Source organism: Myxine glutinosa, chromosome 3, assembly GCF_964187855.1.
Source record: "Myxine glutinosa chromosome 3, kmMyxGlut1.1, whole genome shotgun sequence".
In the NCBI taxonomy this organism is placed as follows: domain Eukaryota; kingdom Metazoa; phylum Chordata; class Myxini; order Myxiniformes; family Myxinidae; genus Myxine; species Myxine glutinosa.
Genome location: NC_136263.1, coordinates 16531394 through 16551966, shown reverse-complemented (window position 1 = coordinate 16551966; position 20573 = coordinate 16531394). Strand labels below are relative to the sequence as shown.

General features: G+C 44.5%; 1 protein-coding gene across 1 annotated transcript in view; it reads left to right on the top strand.

Annotated features, from left to right (window-relative positions):
- The window catches only part of LOC137423802 (catenin alpha-2), a 220929-nt gene that overhangs the window by 38169 nt on the left and 162187 nt on the right, over window positions 1-20573 (top strand). Inside the window, exons 4-5 of the mRNA XM_068111318.2 lie at window positions 15877-16043; window positions 20200-20319. Coding sequence (XP_067967419.1) covers window positions 15877-16043; window positions 20200-20319 — 287 coding nt within the window. The remainder of the gene's footprint in view (window positions 1-15876; window positions 16044-20199; window positions 20320-20573) is intronic.

Sequence of the window (20573 nt, the reverse complement as noted above, 5' to 3'; positions counted from 1 at the left end):
GGTCGACATTATCAGCCTCGTATTGCAGGAATGTGTCTGCAATCTCATCAAATAGGTCAACACCCTGAGTGGTTGCTGCATTTTGTCTATACTTGGATGCTTCAGTGTATGATGAGCAAAAGCCGAGTTTGCTAATCATGTCCACTAGATCACGGTGGCCATATTTGTGTTCTCGTGTGACACTGAGCCCAACTTGTGGAGGAGGCAGAAAAGAACGTGGACATGTTGATTGCATTATTGCCTGGCCAAATGATGCCGTATGGAGCTTAGAGTTTCGACTCTTGATGATGGTTTCTCGGAGGATGCGTAATGAATGTGGGAGATAATCAAGATTTCTGTAAATAGATGTCATCTCATCAGAGTCTGGATATTCATCGTCGTGTTTGTTCATTCCTTTTATCTCTGAACGAATGTATTCTCCCACAATTTTGATCAAGTCATCCATGTTGGATTGGTCGGCTTTTGCAGCATTTACATGTGCCTCTTGTATGATATTGTTCACATTCGATGTAAGAGTTACAATGTTCGGCTGTTGCCTAATTGTAGTTATGGACCCCTTGTCCCCATAGTAATTCACCAGCTCCCCTTTCAGCTGAGCTGTCGTGTACAATTCATCATCGCTCAGCCCACTTCTTATTTTGATAATGGAAGGTGAATTATCTAATGTAATAGTCTCATCATCATTCTCTTCTAAGTATGCAATGGCAATCTCAAATGCTGCCATCTTGGACATACTCTTTGGTCGTCCAGGTTTCTTTTTCTTCGGTGAAGCCGCCTCCTGTTCAGTATATGCTGCAGGAATATTCCTCCCTAAGCCTAAGTATGTTTCACATTCATGGTGATAGATGGCTTCCTCAGCTGGTCGGTCAAGCATATGCACAATACGTGCCTGTACCATCCTGGCCCAGTCATCGTGTCTCTGGGCACATTGTGATGCAGTGTTTTTTCTGGAAGTCGAGCGTCATCACATGGCTGAACTGAAGTACACGTCTATCTGGATGTTTGTCTGCAGCATCCTGGTCAACAGAAATACCACACAGAAAACAGTCAGTTTTGAAAGTGAATGATGTAATATGTAATCGAAGTGTTTTCTGAGCTGTATCTGTAGATGCACTACGTCTTTGATCTGCCTTGATTGCTTTTGCGTTAATATGCTTACTTCGACACTCCTTGTGTACAACAAGGCAGCAGTTTTCAGTGTATATGATGTCTGGAACATCTAATTTGCGCAGTCTATTGGCATTAGTAATACCAACACAGCCTTTTTCTGTCAACTTTGCATAAACCTGAGGCTTGTCCAGATTAATTGCCTCCAGGCACAGCACACAGGTAGCCATCTCTTTCTTGTCTACAGTTGACGCAATCAGTTGAGATCAGTCACCGGAAAATAAGTAAACAGATGTTTCATGATTAATATTAATAAAATTATAAATAATTTCATATTTTCTATATAATTATATATATTAATTTATAATTAATAAATAATTTTAGCCATTATTAGGCAAAGATTTTGTATTTGATTAAAATTTTAATTTCTTTTTCAACAGTCTACAATCTCTACGTTATCATATCAATCGGCACATATAAACAATACATTCCAATGCATTTATATATATAAATAGACTCATCGTACATGTTTTTATCTTGATCAATTCCATATTTATGACATTTTTCCACTTTGGTTAATTTTGATGGTGGCCATCTTGGATTTGGCCTATTTTCAGGTAGTTCCCCATGTCATATTTTGGTAAACTTTTTTTTTTTTTAAGTAAAGGTATCAGAGGTGAAACCCATCGAGAAACCTTTTGTTCAAATTTTGTTGAACATGCAGTAATAATTGTTGTTTAATGACTGGACTAAATGCATTTCCCTGGACACTGATACGAGGGGATGGGTATCCCAACTAAACAATATTTATATGGAAATATCTAGACTAGGGATCCCTTGTGTGTTCAGTTTGGTACCCCGGGCTCTTTCCACAACCACAACAATATAGTTTTTGGCCCAATCTCTCAATAGTAAATAATCACTTTAAAAAAACAAAAAAACAACTCATCTCCAGATCAGGATCACACACCCGACCTGTCCTCCAAGTTTCATCCAGATCCGTCCATAACTTTGAGACATCGTGTTATATATTGTTTCTGGCAATATCTCTCAATAGTGAACAATCACTTTAAAAAAATTCTCATGTCCGGATCCGTATCTTCACCAAAATCGAATCGCTTCGTTCTTGTCACACACCAAACATGTCCACCAAATGTCTCCGATTCTGTCCATAGTTTTTTTTTGAGATTTTCTGCTCTTAGACAAACAGACAGTTGTGAAAACATAACTTCCATCCTCCTTTGCTGGAGTGATTATAAAGTTTGAGACTCCCTGTTTATGGTGATCGTAGACCATTTTGTTGTTTGTGTAACCATATGGCATCATATGTCACGCTATGCGATACCTTCCTCAGATAATGAAGCGGCAGATGGTTTTGTTCTGCAGATTTTCGCTTTCATTTGAGTGAAAAATAAAAGGGTGTTTCCATGTGTTAAAAATGCATCGCAAGTTATTTTGTGAGTGCGTGCGTGTGTGTGTTGCGCATGTAAAAGGGGGAAAGGTCCTGATAATTCTGCAGTACTTTCACCCAGGTCAGCTCTAGCTCTCGACACGACACCGAGTCCTGTTCAGACTTCCCGACTAGGAGGTTCCTTTTGTGCTTTCCTTTGTCTCTTTTTTTTCCACCAAGCAGGCCCAATTTTGCAGCGACCGGGATTGGTGGCTCATTCTCCCCTGGTTGCTGTTAAATCTTGTTTCAAAGTTTCATCACGTGGGTCGTCGTGTGACCTTGCTACAAGAAAACAAATGAGATTTCGAGGAAGTTCATCCCGCACAAGCCAACAGAGCCAAATGTTTTGCATCCCTCACCCCGGGACATAGGTGGCTACTCACCGCTTTCGGTTTAAATCCATCCGTTTTGAGGATTGTGCCGAATGCCTTAGAGTCTGCACCAGGTAAACTCGCCGTCGGAGCACGTCGAGCGAGCACGGGTCATGGACCGGGAGCCCGTGTTTGCCTGGACAAACACCATTAGCCATGTGGAAGATGTCGATCTTCTTGCTTCGCTAGCTTTTGATGCAAATGTCGAATGGCTTTGGTTTTTTTTCACCGAGCTGGTGCTTGCGATTCCTGCATCTATTTGGTTATTTATTTATTTTCCCGACTCCACTCTATAATAATAATAATAATTCATTTATTTTGTATAGCGCTTTTCATGAAGCCCAAAGGCGCTTTGACAGAGTGCAAAACATAATGCATAACAAAACATGGAAACAACAATTGCAAAAAGACAAGAATCAATAGGGAAATATTTAAAGCAAAAGGAGGGAGAAGGAGAAGTGATAGTCAGGGGTTAAATGCTGTGGGTTGAATGTTGAATGCAGTGCTGAACAGGTGGGTCTTGAGTGATGTTTTGAATGTGGTGAGTGAGGAGGAGTCTCTGATGGTGTGAGGTAGTGAGTTCCAGAGGGTGGGAGCAGCGATGGAGAAGGCCCTGTCCCCCCAGGATCTGAATTTGGTCCGGATGGGGGGGGGGGGGGGGGGGGTCAGGAGGTTGGTACCAGCAGAGCGGAGGTTGCGGGTGGGAGTGTGTCTGGAGAGGAGGTCAGCCAGGTAGGATGGGGCCAGGTTATGGAGGGCTTTGTAGGTCAAGAGGAGGATTTTGTACTGGATTCTCTGGGAGATGGGGAGCCAGTGAAGCTTGTAAAGGACGGGGGTGATGTGGTCACGGGTCCGGGAATGGGTGAGTAGACGGGCAGCGGAGTTCTGAATGTATTGGAGTTTATTGGTGATTGTTGAGGGTGAACCATAGAGGAGGCTATTGCAGTAGTCCAGACGGGAGGTGATGAAGGCATGGATGAGGGTTTCTGCAGCCGTGGAGGAGAGGGATGAGCGGAGACGGGCGATGTTTTTCAGGTGAAAGAAGGCTGTCTTTGTGATCTGTTTAGTGTATTTGTCGAAGGAGAGGGTTTGGTCAAAGATGACGCCAAGATTCCGGATGAGAGGGGAGGTGGATACTGGGATACCGTCGATGTTGAGGGCAAAGTTATGGGTGGATTTTGTGAGCGTTTTTGGGCCAATGATGATTATTTCAGATTTATCACAGTTAAGTTTGAGGAAGTTGATTTGAAGCCAGGATTTTATTTCAGTGATGCATTTTGTCAGGATAGAGTGGGTGTCGGTGGAGACGGACTTGGTGGAGATGAAAAGCTGGATGTCATCGGCGAAGCAGTGGAATTGGAGACCATGACGGCGGATTAAGTGACCGAGGGGGGACAGGTAAAGGATGAAGAGGAGGGGGCCAAGAACTGAACCTTGGGGGACACCTTGGGGGAGGGGAGCAGTGGGGGATTTGCAGTTATTGATGGAGATGAACTGGCGTCTGTAAGAGAGGTATGATTTAATCCAAGAGAGGGCAGTGCCGGTAACGTTAAAGGTGGATTCAAGTCGGGTGAGGAGGATGATGTGATCGATGATCGACTCTACCTTGAATAGTGACGCAGGTTATTCAACATATATGAAACATTACAACCGTGGCTGTTTGTCGGATCCCCGAAGGTGATCGAATTCCGTGCGGAATGACTCGAGTCGTGATTTTAAATTTTGTTCCCATTTTGGGTCCTATCCTGCGATGCATGAATTCCAGGATCCCAGATATTGTAATTATTTGTTTGTTGCCCACTTGTGGCCATGTGATTCGGGTCGAAGTACGTTGATGTTTCATCGTCCCTTTGCTCTACATGTAATTGTTTTCAAGCTCCTTCATGAGCTCTTGATCACTAATACTGCATAAGATTTTTAAAATCCTGTTTCGACTGTTTAATGCAACTTGTTTGAGGGACTTTGGAAGCTTGGTGGTACCGATATAATTATCCGAATTATTTTTGTAAAAAAAAAAAGCGTGGAATGTTGCAATCTGCTCTGTCTGTCCATCCGTCATACTATATCATAAACAGTTGTACCGAAATTCACACCAAACTTGGTAGTTATGATCACCGCATAGCATGAATGTGTGTTTATCACTTTTGGCCCCACTCCCTGGGTTTTGGTCAAAATATCAAATACAAAACCAAAAATGCATTTCTAGACAGATTTTTAAACATTTTTTGGCCTCCGCCAATGAAGTTGTTGGAGACATTTTTTTCAGGTCGTCTGTCTGGCTGTCTGCCTGTCCATTTGTCCATGTTAGGTTGTCGTTACCGTGATAACTTGAGAACTGCTGAAGGGATCCAAGTCAAACTTGGTGCAGGTATGTATAATGAGGTAAAGATGAACTGATTCGATTTTGGGGTCAAGAGGTCAAAGGTCAGGGGTCAGAGGTCCCATTATGTAAAAATTATGTTATCGAGCTAACTTTTGAACCAGGAATTGCATTTTGACCAATCTTGGGATAAGTATAAATCGTGATGTAAAGATTAACTGATTAGCTTTCGGCATTAAGAGGTCAAAGGTCAGAGTCTGTAATAGGTTTTTGTTACCCTGGTAACTTAAGAACGTTTGAAGGAATTAAAATCTATCTTGGTACAGGTATGTTTAGTGATGTAAACATGTGGGTGGAGTCATATTGGTTGACGTGACAAAGTCAAAGAGTGCCGTTCTAGTTTTGTATACAGTGTCGAGGCTCGTACACAGAACGTGAGAGCGAGACAGACGACACCAAGAGCAGGGTTGAGAGACAAATTAGAGGGAAACTTGGAGAAATAAGGGTAAAGGGGGAGGACACAGAAGGTGGACAAGATTAATAGAGGGACAAACTCTCAATCACAGAAATGGAGGTTAGCTTGGATATATCCAAGCTAACCTCCATATATGGTTAATGGGGATGGAAAGATCATGGTGTCGGAGGTTGTGGATGATGGTGAGGCTGAAGTTCAAAGGACTGAACCTCTTTCATTGGCTGACCATGGAAATAGACAAGTTTGTTTGACTTTCCTTCCGGAGTAGGAATGAGATTTTTGTCCCCCGTCGCACCGCGGAGCGAAAGGGGGACTATGTCCAGGATTGAAAGACCCGTTCCATTGATCATACCACCGATGGTCAGAGTGATGCAGCTGCTATCTGCCTATCGGTGGGATGAGGTTTCTATCAGACACATTGTGGAGTCTTTTGGAACAACGAAGTGAGGATTTGCACAGCATCAGAGGTCGTTTCTGTACGATGGGTTAGATCCGGCCCGAGGTGCTGCCTTGAAGCACTTCAATGTCCACAGAGAGGAAAGGAGAGGAGATGGTTCTATCGATGGCAACACATCGACTGCACGAGTTGAGGAAATTGAGGAATCCAGGTACGAAGGTGGCCTTTCATGCCCCGGGCAGCGAGCTTGGCAAGCGGAGCAGGATTGCAGGCCGTCTGCAAGTATGCTGCCGCAAGTGTCGAGCGAATCGATAGTGCAGGACATCATAAAAGCTTTGAAAGATGAGGCGTAACGATTTGGTGTTTTCAGTTACTTGCGGCAGGGGAGGGAAGATCACGGTTGGGACGTACTCTGACCATCGTCCTTGGAGTACAATCGTAGTTTTGTTTACTTTGTGTGCCGTGCAGCGACGATACCAAGGATGAGTCGACGGTGCACAGAGTTCAGCAATGGAAGGACAAATGGTTTCTCCGATGTGGCGATAAATGCCTCGAGGGTAACTATCTTGGTGTTGCTTTGTAATGAAACTGTTTATGGTAATCTTGCTCTTTTGGAATTGCACTCTGATATGTTATCTCATTTTGAGTCTAGTTTATTTACTTTTTCTCCATCCCCTATCTTCAATTCTCATCGAAAGAAAGCATTATAATATTGCTTTTGCCCTTCTAAATGTCTCATGTGAAAAACCTATTTGGAAAACTCTCCCACTGTCGCTTGTAGCTGTTGTGACCTGTTAATGTGAAGGTCACACTCTTAAGTTCCTGCTCTTTGGTGCTGAGACGCTGATTTATTTAGTTTTTACCCTAGCCAGAGGACAGCTATTGCATTTGGGTCCGTTTGTCTGTCTGCACAGAATGTGAGTGTGTCTACTAATTACATACCAAAATGTGTACGTATACTAATTGAAATGTGAGTACGTCTGTTAATTACGTACGATTAATATCTACAAATAATTTAAAGTTGTACTCGACATCTGCGTCAGTCAAGTCTGCTGCTTGCCATTCCCGTCTGAGCATTTTTTGAGATTCCATATCGTACCTGATTTGTCCATTGTCTACTGGTCCTACAATTCACATAAGTGTTTCACTAATGTGTTTGGTAAATGTACAAGCCGTCCCAGAATTACCCCACGCACGCGAAGTGAAAAGTGGGGTTAAGCAATTGCCTCATTTCTGTCCGTCTGCCTATCCGTCTCGTCTGTCTGCCCGTCTTATCAGTTTATAATTGTCAGTTTAAGATCGAGGAACATCTTATTCAAATTTAATGTTGTATTTTGAACACAAATCGGGACATGAATAAGAAGACAGGTTTGCCGTTTTACCGTACTTTGTCTTTGAATTCGTCCCGACCACACATACACATAGAGGGGTGAGATAATATTATTGGTTGGCCTGCCTGACGGTCAAACAAAATTGAAAATCAATTCCAAACAGGAAACTCACTGTTTTTAAGAACGTCATAAAGGTGATGTGAAATACAGTCTGGCCTTGACATTCGCGGTCCCAACATTCGCGGACCCTGCGTATTTGCGGTTTATAACACATGACCTGCTTTTACATTCGTGCTTCAGGTATTCGTGGTTAAAAAAAAAATACATTTTTTTTTTACCCCATCAGGAATGGTCTCCGATATCTACTGCCACTGATATTAATTTAACCTGGGAATTCTTCCACAGAAACCTACTCTCGTGCACAGATTCATCCCATCTAGTCTTCGGTTATCGTACCCATCCCTCCCGCTCTTGGTATTCTGAATCCTGTGGCGAGGCAGTTGCTTTAAAACTACTTGCATTCTCCTCCTGGAAGGCAAATCCAACTGAAGACTACCTCAGGTCATTCCATGATGCTCGCAACAAGTGTGTCTACTCTCTGGACAGACAGAAAACAACATCTGTCTAATCTCATGAATGAGCTTTCAAACTTGTCTCCTTCTCAAACATGGCGGCACCTTATCAAGACTTCCATCCTCTGCCGTCTCTGTGCTTTGTACCTCTGAGGTATCTGCAGGATACACTCGTTCCAGCAATAATCCCCTCCTCGTGAAATTGACTAAATCCAGAACCACTGCTCACTACTCATTTATTCCTCTTTTCTCACCTGTGAAACCACCTTCCATTCCCTCTTCAATCTAATTCGTCCCTCCAGGTCTTCAAGACAGCTGCTCACCACCATCTCAAATCATCCCCCATCCAAAATCATGATCTTTTCTACACCTTTTAAGCCACCTCCCAACCCTCCAAATGTTTTTGCTTACGTATCCATCTTTTTCACCCCTTGTGTTCTCCCTTACCCCTCATCGTTATCTGCCTACCTTGTTTGTCCATCTGTCTATTTCGTCCCTCTGCCTTGCTGTTTGCATTCCCCCTTTCTCCTGCTGTTCCCTTTATTTTGTTCTGTCATAGATCTACCACGAGCCAAGTCCATGTCGTACAAAAAAAAAAAAACATTCCTCCCTCCCCCCCGCCCCTTTTCAAACAATGTCCTCTGCACTTGCGGATTCAACTCGCGGAATTTTCCAGGGATGTATCCCCCACGTTTAAAAAGAAAAAAGAAAAAAAAAAGCCGCAAACCCTGGAATGGATTAATGACTTTTACAATCTATTTTATTTAAATTGAATTGTATACTTTAACAATGTAGAATACAAATCGTCGTCTTTGCACTTTGAAAACCCTGTCATTTAGCAGTACTTCGACATGCTAAATAGGGCGGTGTATAAGGTGGTTGGTGTGTACGAATGCTTCAGTAGCACTAAACTTTCAGAATGTTTTTTGGACGATATTTAAAATTATCATTTCATTGAAATTGAAGTACAGGGTGTCCCCGCTTAACCATGTCCCGGTTAACGTTGTTTCATTATAACGTCTTTATACTAATTAGATAAGGCTTCGCAGAACTTTGTGATTATTAGCCCCCTTTAGACTTGGTCCAAAAGAGGGGCTTATGGTTTTGGTCTCTTCCGTCCGTCCGTGCGTGTGTCCGCAATCATATCTTGGAAATGTATGGACCGATTTAGTTCATACGTGACAGAAAGACAATACCTTACGGCATACATATGCACATAATTTAGTTTCACGATGCGATCAAAGATGGCCAGCTGGCGGCCATTTTAATTGTAAAAAATAAATAAATCCCAATGTTGAACTCGCCCTCAACCATTTCTCGGACATGCATTTACCGATGTTGTTCAAACTTGGCACACTGATAAATGAATGATGGCTTCCATATGCACATCATTCTTTTGAGCGCAGATCTAATATGGCTGTCTGGCAGCCATTTTGTTACTTAAATGTGTCACCATCCATTTCTCGGACATGCATGGTCCGATTTTGTTCAAACTTGGCACAAAGACAATACATGAGTATACATATGCAGAAGATTTTGTTTTGTCATCCTGGTGACTGTTGGCCTTTAACTCGGTACAGGAAAATTACTAAAACCACAGCGGTGGCTAAACATTTTATTTTTTTCTTCTTGTTTACCTATAACTCGATATTACGTCGTCAATTATAGAAATGTCTTGGAAAGTCTTCGGTTCTACTCTGAAATTAGTAAAGAAAAGAAGAGGCCGAGCAGCAAGCAGTCAACCATTGATGTTTTTTTTTCTGAGAGGAAGGAAAATGGTCATCTATCTCATCAGCCAGCAGAAGCCTTCACGTCACAGTGAGGGGGGAAAACCCTCTGGATCTCAGCCACTAGCAACCCTCCTACCCTCCACTCTCCACTCTCCACCATCCACCAGTAGATTGGTCTGTTGTACTAAAGGGTGATTTTTTTTTTGTAGTTATTTTACATATATTTACAGTACTGTAGTACAATGTCCAATACAGAGTATGTAAACAATGAAAAGTGTATGACTTAATTAAAATGTGATGCATTTAACGGGGCCGAAGGAATCCAACTCTCCCTCCCCTTATTTAACATTAATTATTACTAGGGCATTGCCCGTACTATATCTATATCTAAAATTATATCCCCCCCCTCTATTTACATGAAATGGTTTGGTCCAAAGCGAACGGCTTCCGGAGTTTGGTAAAGAAATCGCCATCGCGTGCACAAACGCGCAGGAAAGCGAATGAATCGCAAATTCGTTTTTATTAGTTTTAAAACATAGTTTAACGCCAACATAGTTTGCAAACGTGAAATAAATGAATACGCTCTCAAATGTGCCATCCGAGGCAGAGTGTGCCCGCCACGTTCGGCACACGCGATCGTTCGCTGCTCTCTGATTGGTTGAATCGTTTTTTGGACATAGCTCGGTAAGTAATTGTCCGATTAATATGAAACCTTGAAAAGGCACATCCTCGGGTCCCCAGCAATATACCTGGCAAGTTAAAAGTATATCGGACCCGTGGTTGTCGAGAAACAGCGGTCACAGACAAACAAACGTACAAACGTACAAACAAACAGAGATTACTGGAATTATAGATAGATGAGATAAATTGAGCTTTAATGTCGTTTCACTTAACGTCGTGTTTTGAAGAACGTAACCTTGACGTTTACCGGGGACCAAGTGTATCATGTTCTATGAACTCTCTAGTTCTTATATAATTAATTCCTGCCCTAACCCTGGTGTTGGCTTAGCGGTTAGGGTGCCGGCTTGGGATCCGAGGATCCTGGGTTCGAATCCCGGTCGATCGCTGAATTAACGCCAGGGGCGTTGACTCAGCCTGTCACCCTTCCGAGGTCGGCAAATTGAGTACCAGCTTGCTGGGATGAATGATCACGGTGTGTACCCCGGTTTAGAATAGGTACACCGTATCCCTGCGCATCGTAAGAGGCGACCAAGGGTTGGCGCCAGGAAGGGCATCCGGCCATAAAAACATTGCCTCAAACAGGGAACCATGATTGTCATGGGGCCCGCAAGGCCAACCCCCGCTCTAGCGGGGAAAATGGCCTTAAAACGATCATTCATTCATATTCATTTCTCCCCCTCAGTTTGAAAATGAATTGAGGAACACAAAAAAAAAAAAAAAAAAGATACATGATGAGGTCACTGCTGGAGATTTATGCAGGTGCGTGTTTTTTGTGTTAATGCACTTTACAAACTTGCAGGGTGCTTGGATGTTTCTTTATTTATAATTCTTAACTATATTCGTATGAAATATTGTCTGTAGTGAGGTGTTGAGTTGTGTTAAGTGGATATTTGGTGCTAACAAATTATTTAGTTTCTGTTTAAGGCCTGCTGATTGTGCTTGTCCTCCAAAGGTAATTGCTTGTAAGTACATACAATGAGGTATCTTTTGAACCAGCTGTTACCAATTGATTTATGGCTGTTATGAAATTGGTCCCTCGTGGTGAGCTGGATTGGCTACCAAGCTCCCTTCTTCAATCCAGTGTAACGATTGATGTCTGCCGATGGATGGCATAGCTTCTTGTGATATTTTAAAGGATCTGGAGAGGCAAAGTGGGTAAGTTTGCATTCTGGGGTTGGAAGGGATGTGTGTTCGGGTTGCGAAATGGGAATAACATATGCCGACTGAGGAATTGCAAATGTTGAGTCCAGGTAATTCCCTGACGATTTGAGTGAGTGTTTACCACAGTGGGGAGTGAGGGGCAGGGGTGGAGACGGGAACAACATGGTCCCTTGTGGTGGCTTTAGTAGGGCTAAGTACAACATGGTGCCCAATTTAAAGGATCCCTTTAGCTTCTGGCTCCCTCTGAGCTGGTGTAACATTAATCGCATCTTGTATTTGATTCAGTAAGTTTTTCAATTGCTTCAGTATCTTTATTTATTTGTTTTTTCCTTTTGTTAAAGAAACGTTTCTGGGCATTGTGAGTTATAATTGTGAAGGGATAGAATCGACACAAACTTTGCTGCTTTCCCCGAGCCTGCGATTGCAAGACTGTAACGTCCCGGTTTGTTTTTGTGTTTTTTTTTATTTTTTATTTTTTAAACATTGTGTTCTCTCGAGTGAGGCCTGATTTATCAAAGTGGCACGGTTCCTCATCACAATTCATGCATTCTGCAACATTGCGTGCACACCTAGTAGAAGAGCACATTCGGTAACATTCTGCCTGCCCAGCCAGATTGATGATAGGAAATGTCGCAGGCAATGTTAATTAAAGAAAAATGAACAAAAGTGTCCTAAGAATTGATTTAACAAAACTAAAAAAAAATAAAAAAAAACTTAAAAAACTTTTTTTTTTGAAAAGACACGAGATTTATGCTTAAATTTTTTTTTTAATGTCTGCCGACGAAGTCACCGGAGGCATTATGTTTTCGGGTTGTCAGTCCGTTTGGGTGTCCGTGATAGTTTTGTGTTTCTGTGATAACTTGAGAACGGCTGAAGGGATCGAAGTGAAACTTGGTGCAGGTATGTATAATGAGGTAAAGATGAACTGATTAGATTTTTGGGGTCACAAATTCAAAGGCCACAGGTCGTAGGTCATATTAGGTGAAAATCCTGTTACCATCATATCTTATGAACCAGTGATGGGATTTTGACCGAGGTTGGTAAGTATGTATTATGATGCAAAGATTAACTGATTAGATTTCAGCATCAATACGTCAAAGGTCAGAGGTCATGTCAGGTAAAAAAAATGTGATAATTGAGAACAGCTGAATGGATTAAAATCAAACTTGGTACAAGTACGTACATTTATAATGATGTAATAATGTGGGCAGAGGATATTGGTCAACGTCGTGACTTCGAAGAATGTCGTTCTCGTTTGATTTCTTCTTGAAGTATGAATCATGAGACGGAGTCAAATCACCATGTTTGAAACTATGATCAGGGCATGACCAATTATTTATTATTATAATTTTTTATTTTTTTTGGTTCCTTCAATGTGAATGATTCAATTGTTTATTTTTATTTTTCTGCATTGATTATTATTTTTTGGGGGAAGTGTGCGAGCTCAGCATTTTGAGCATCCGGCACACATTTCGCCATTTATGCTTCATCAGTTAGGAATAATTATCCTCACGCTTTTTGAAAGAACGGGGAGATATTGTAATTTGTCATTGGTAATGCCTGTCTGTCTGTCTGTTAGTCATGCTATCCCCTCCAAAATGGTTCCCGGCAGACATTATAGTTATGATCACCACATGACAAGGTGCAAGAACAGTGGAAAATTTTGGCTCCTCCCCTTTGGGTGGGACCAAAAGGTCGAATACCAAAAAAATGCAATTACGGGCAACGTTGTGGGGGGCGCATTAATTATGTAACGACTTTTTTTTTATTTCACCACCTGTTCATTCCCCATTGGCTGGGGACTTGGGGTCACAGGGGTCAAAATTGAGGAAAAATTTGATATTGGGTCATTCCTGGTGGAACTTTTTGCCGTCTTTCAACATTGTTTTAGGTGGGAAGTGTGGGATTTGCGATGGTACACCATCATCTTTGCTGTAGTTGGATTTAAAGTGAAGACCAAAAGGGGAGACCCATGTAACCACAGAGACCTTGAGTCATGTTGCACGAAGGTGACACAGACGGACAGGCACGTACGCCGCGCATAGACGAACATGGACGCCTCTTTTGCATACCGACATGTTTTGCACCATCTTACTATAATTCACCAAATGTCTGTCTGTCCGTTCGAAGGTACCGCAAAAACGGCTCAACCGATCGCAACGATATTTTGGGTGGGTATTCCTGGGACCCTTGGGAGTAAAATCTATATATATAAAACACTGTGTGTGTGTGTGTGTGTGTGTGTGTGTGTGTGTGTGTGTGTGTGTGTGTGTGTGTGTGTGTGTGTGTGTGTGTGTGTGTGTGTGTGTGTGTGTGTGTGTGTGTGTGTGTGTGTGTGTGTGTGTGTGTGTGTGTGTGTGTGTGTGTGTGTGTGTGTGTGTGATGTTACCGATAAACTCCGAAACGGAGAGGCTCACGTGCTTGATATTTGGCATAGACATGGCCATTGAGCCTGGGACGAACATGGCCGAGACAATATTTGACGAGATCCATATTTTTTATTCATATTTACCTCGGCGCATTTCAGCGAAGTACCCGCTAATCTCAGCCGGTGCCAGAGCTCGCTGATTCGCTCAGAGCGATCCCGTGATGTTCCATCCCGTCACATGTCACATGTCACACGTTTGCACGTAATTCAGGGCGAAAAGCCATTGCGTTTTTTCACCTTTATGCGATCGTGTTTTGTGTCGATTTTGTGCGATATGAATTAAATTCTAATTCATATTTCGTGTTTACGAATTCGAATACGAAGGATTTCCCCTTTTCCCTTTCGATTTCGAATACGAATCGAATACGAGCTTGAGTCGAGAGGGCGAATGTACGGGTTGGGAATGTGCGGGTCTCCCTTCCCCCGCCCGGCAACGCCGGTACTGGAGGGCGTCACAGGATCGGTGAGTCTCCAAAATCCGCTTCGTGCTCTTGCGAAGATGCAGGACGATGTCGCGATTGTTGTGCTGCTCTCCGACCATGAGAACTGCAACGTCATTGTTGACTGGCCCTCCCCTTCCCTCCCCCTTCCCCCTCCCCCGTCCGTCCTCCTCCTCCCCTCCCCCGTCCGTCCTCCTCCTCCCTTCCCCCTCCGTCCTCCCCCTCCCTCCCCCCTCCACCCTACCCCTACCCCTTCTCCCCTCCCTCTCCCCCTTCCCTCTTCCTTTTCCCGCTCCCTTTCCCCCCTCCCCCTCCTCCTCCCCCCTTCCCTCCTCCCCCCTCTCCCCTCCCCCTCCCCCTCCCCCTCCCACCCCCTCATACTCCCATCCCTCGCCCTCCCCCTCCCCCCTTCCCCTCCGACCCCCCTCATCCTCCCATCCCTCATCCTCCCATCCCTCGCCCTCCCCCTCCCCCTCCACCTCCCCCTCCCCCTCTCCCCTCCCCTCCCCCTCCCCCTCCCCCTCGCCCCTCACCCTCCCATCCCTCACCCTCCCCCCTCCCCCTCCCCCTCCCCCTCCCCTCCCCCTCCCCTCCTCACCCTCCCATCCCTCACCCTCCCCCCTCCCCCCTCCCCTCCCCCCTCCCCTTCCCCCTCCCACCCCCCTCACCCTCCCATCCCTCACCCTCCCCCCTCCCATCCCTCCTCCCCCTCCCATCCCTCACCCTCCCCATCCCCCCTCTTTTCCCCTCCCCCCCTCTTCTACCCTCCCTCCCGTTCCCCTCCCCTCCCCTCCATGCCGGGTACTTCTGCTAGTAGGCTATATTGTTTTTCCAAGTTTTCCAATTTTCCAGTTTTTCCAAACACGATGGAATAATATTTACCGATATGAACAGTGATGTGGCTTTTGTTGAAATTCTAGGTACCAGGAGAGAGTAGATTGACTCCTGACAAACTCTTCCTATAGAAACATGTGACTGAGAAAGACATGTAGCGGCCGCTTCCGTTTTGCAGACTTCAATCTTTTTTCAAAATGGGCGCCATGTACTGTTTATATTTTGATGATTTGCGTGTGATATGATTCAACGGATGTTTATATGAATCGTTTAAAATAAAAAAAAAGCCTTCTGATATTTTGCCTTTTCATTTGGGCCTCCCAATTGAAGCCCCGCCCATAGGATGGGTGCCGTTGCTAGTTTCCTAAATTGAGCGATAAATGGAAAGACAAACCAGACTGAAGAAAACCTCAAGCAAACAAATTCTTCAATCAGGTGTCGAGAATGTTGAAGTTTATTGTTGGTTTGCTGAGGGAATAAGCCAGGACAGAGGGATGTATGGGTGGTCGTCCTCGGTGCATGTGTTGCATTTGATGTGATGTCTTTGTAAGCACTCTTTTCACTTTGTCACCTCTGCAGGTGAATCTATGAGAGAAGCAGCTGGCGAGTTTGCTGATGATCCATGCTCTTCGATGAAACGTGGAGCCATGGTCCGCGCGGCTCGTGCCCTACTCTCTGCTGTCACTCGCCTGCTTATCATTGCTGACATGGCCGACGTTATGAAGTTGCTCCAGCACCTCCGTATGGTATGAGCTGTTACTGATGCTTAACCATCATTCGGAGGCATTTGCAATATTTTAGTGCCAGTAACTATTTCCTTCAATGCATTTTTTTTCCAATGTATTTTATAGTTCACGAGCAGTTACCTGGCATTCCCAGGTGCTGTTCAAATCCTGTTGGGATTTAGAGCAAATCTAATTTTGTTTTCTATTTTTTTTTGTGTAAGCTTGAAAGTGCCACATAGCCACTAAGGAATGGGGTTTGGGATCATTTGATATTGCTTTTTTACCTAGCTACAAAGACATGGGCACAATATAGTGATTAAAAAAAAAAATCCAACTTTTCTTTTCAATTTTTAAAACCTAAATCGCTGCTTGACACTCGCGATCAATGAACATCCATTAGTTTGACCGAGATCCGTTTGGCCATCTCTGATGAAAATAGTGACACAAACAGACAAACACACACACACACACACACACACACATATGCACGCCGCGCACAGACTGTCAGACGCATGCCACGCACGGGCGGTCAGGGATGCGCGCCACGCACCGACGGACAGGGACACGCGCCGCGCACCGACGGACAGGGACGCGCGCCGCACGCCGCGCACCGGCGGACACGGACGCGCGCCGCGCACAGACGGACGGGGACGCGCGCCGCGCACAGACGGACGGGGATGCGCGCCGCGCACAAACGGACGGGGACGCGCGCCACGCACAGACGGACGGGGACGCGCGTCGAGCACAGATGGACGGGGACGCGCGCCGCGCACAGACGGACGGGGACGCGCACAGACGGACGGGGACGCGCACAGACGGACGGGGACGCGCACAGACGGACGGGGACGCGCACAGACGGACGGGGACGCGCGCCGCGCACAGACGGACGGGGACGCGCGCCGCGCACAAACGGACGGGGACGCGCGCCACGCACAGACGGACGGGGACGCGCGTCGAGCACAGACGGACGGGGACGCGCGCCGCGCACAGACGGACGGGGACGCGCACAGACGGACGGGGACGCGCACAGACGGACGGGGACGCGCACAGACGGACGGGGACGCGCACAGACGGACGAGGACGCACACAGGCGGACATGGGACGCGCGCCGCACACAGGCGGACAGTAGGGTGGTCCAAAAAACATCGATCTCTCCTATTTTGATGCTCTACTGGATTATTGTTAGAAATGGTCTAAAACATTCACCCACCAAATATGTTCGCTCAATTCCATCTAGCAACTCATACACACTTCAATTGAAATATGGCGTTTTTCACCAAATTTGGCTAAATGAGAACAATCCAATAGGTGGACGTAGGTGGAAAAAGTGGAAAAAGGTGGAAAAGTACATGTTCCTGTTCATGGTACATGTTCAAAAGTACATGTTCAAAAGTACATGTTCAAAAGTACATGGAAAAGTTCCTAGGTGGAAAAAGTACATGCACTATTGTACTAAGCCATTTTGTGGTTCATGACTTTTTGTATGCGCTTGCGCCTGTGAGTGTGAAATCATCATGGTCGAAACATGTTTGATAATGCTTGAAACATGTTTGAAACATGTTCATACATGTCTGACTCATGTTTCGACCATGGGGACTTCACAGGGGTATGTACCATCAATGACATTATTTAGGAAAAAAATATTTCTAAAGTCTTTGTAAGTCATTAAAATTGACCAAAATGACAAATTTATATGTTGAGTGTGTATGAGTTTATAGATGACTCAGATGCAAAATATTTTTTGGGTGAATGATTTAGACCATTTCTAACAATAATCCAATAGAGCATCAAAATCCAGATAAAAAAGAGATTTTTTTGCATTTTTGGACCACCCTAGCGGACAAGGACGCGCGCCGCGCACAGACAGCCAGGGACGCGCGCCACGCACACACACAGACGTCGATATTTTGAGACTTAGTCCGATTTCCTGAGGCCCACCCACATGTGGGATGGGATACCAGTCAAAAACAAATTGCATGCATACACGTACACGCACACCCACACACACACTTGCATACACACGCACACTGGCATACACACGCACACTGGCATACACACGCACACTGGCATACACACGCACACTGGCATACACACGCACACTGGCATACACACGCACACTGGCATACACACGCACACTGGCATACACACGCACACTGGCATACACACGCACACTGGCATACACACGCACACTGGCATACACACGCACACTGGCATACACACGCACACTGGCATACACACGCACACTGGCATACACACGCACACTGGCATACACACGCACACTGGCATACACACGCACACTGGCATACACATACATGCACATTTGGATGGTCCAGAATAATATGAGAAAAAAATTGTAACAACTTTTTTATGTTCTCACCATCCATAATTGTTTCTTTGGTCATAAAAAACACTATGTGAAGTTTTCGGGATCTATTTTAATATTTAGAGGTAGCTCAACTAACTTGAAATTTCAGTATATATAGTCTATACACTATACAGGTCAAATTGGTATATAATGTAATACACAAATTACACATACAGTACATACAAATTCTAAACACATCTACCAGCTGGTTATTCAGTCTTTTCCAGTTAGGGGCTTATTGTTGCTGTCAGGGAATGTTTTCCTGTGTTCCTGCACAACCTGCAGCAGGAACTGAAGTTGATCTTCATCATGTGTCAGCAGTCCACTGAACTCCTGAATTAGTGCAACTCCGCGTTCCGCATGGTCATTTACCACTTTCATGGCCTTCACAGTCTCACACGCTGCTTTAAAATCGTCTCGGTCTTCCCAAGTCTCTGGGTCTGCTTCCAGAAAACTGTCAGGAAGGTCCATCTTTTCAAAAAGCATGCGGGATTTCTGTGTAACAGTCTTACAAACCACTTTCCTGAATATTTCCCAGATCAACTTGGATGCGCTTCGGAGAATGTTCTTGTCCTTCATTCTCCAGTGTGAGTATAATTTGTTGTTTCACTGCTGCAGGCACATTCTTGTCAAAAAATGCAAGACCAATCAGGTCCTCTGATAAGTACCACAGATGGCCTGCTAGTTTCATGGTTGCTGCCTTCGAAATTGCTTGGTTTACATCTTTGTACTACACCAGAGATTTTAGAAGAAGCAAATCACTGTTTGGGGCAGAAGCTGCAAGAGGAGCTGTCATCCATGCTCTGATGTAAATACCGATTGTGAAGATGGCAATGTCTCTCAGTCCTTTCTGCTCTTTGCTAGTGAGTTTGAACTGACTTCTGAACGTCCAAACCTTCAGGCTATAGATGACCTTTGACATCCAACGGGCATGGTGCATGGGTCCTCGGGCCATGAACTGGACTCCTTTTGCAAGAACTCCACCCAGAAAGATTACACACAGTTCCAATAATTCCCGATAATCATCTCTCGGCTGGATGTCAGCAAGCTGACTCCCAACGAAAAGCAGAACATCATCCTTGATATCAGAAAGGGATTCACTAACCAATTCATCCGTGGTTGCATTATCAAAGTTATCCTGATCCAGAAATTCCCAGCGAGCCTGGAATCGTTTGAAGATCAAGATCTCTGGTCCAGAGGAGGGCCCCATGCCGCTCACAAACACTGCTCCAATCACAATTTCAAGTATGTGGTGGCGACAAGCAAGAAATAGCAGTTCGGTGCCCAGTCCTTGTTCAATTAACACACATGCCAGCCTACTCTACAGGGTACAATGCATATTGCATAGACCCCTCAAAACATATTTTCCTTCATAAAACATCAACAAGGCATGCAGGGTATTCATAACTCAACTTAAAATTCCTGTAAAAGTATGCGACAATCAGAAACTGTTTCAGTGTCAATGGTATTGTAAGACGTTAGTGTAAGACCATATGGGGAAATTTTGATGACTGTGAGCTACCCATAAATGTTATTCAATTTCATTTTCATTTCACCAGCAGTGTTTTTGTAGGTATTGGAACAGTTCTGGAGGGTGAGAACATGACATATCAAAAAAAAAATTGTGGACCACCCCAATGCACACACATGCACACAAAGGTGGATACATCGATACCTGGGGGGGGGGGGGAGGGGCGTAAATGCTAAATGTAGGGTGGAGTAAATGTTTTTATTTCAATTTGTATTTTTATCCACTTTCAGTAAACACCAATACTTTTTTGCACACATTAATGGGCACTTGTTTGCCACCAGGCGCAAGAAAGCTTGGAGAAGGTTCGTTTAGCAGGAAACCAGCAGGAGTTGGCTAACAGCTTCAAGAAGTTTGGCCAGGACATGGTGATTCTAAACCAGCTTTCTGCCTGTCGACAGCAGGTAACTGTCTGCCCTGGGAAAGTGTGATGTTGGGATGGGGGCTGGGGGTGTAGAGATACAGGGGAGGGGTGCAGATATACAGGGGTGGTGGCTTTCCAACAATGTTGGTGGGTGCAGCAGCCAGTCTATGTTTGGTACCATGCCAGGTGATGCATTTTATTTTACAATTTTGCCATACTGTTGTTGTTGGTTTTTATTTATTTTTTCATTTGGTGTTGTTGGATAGAAATTGCCAGGGTGTCCATTTTTCCTTC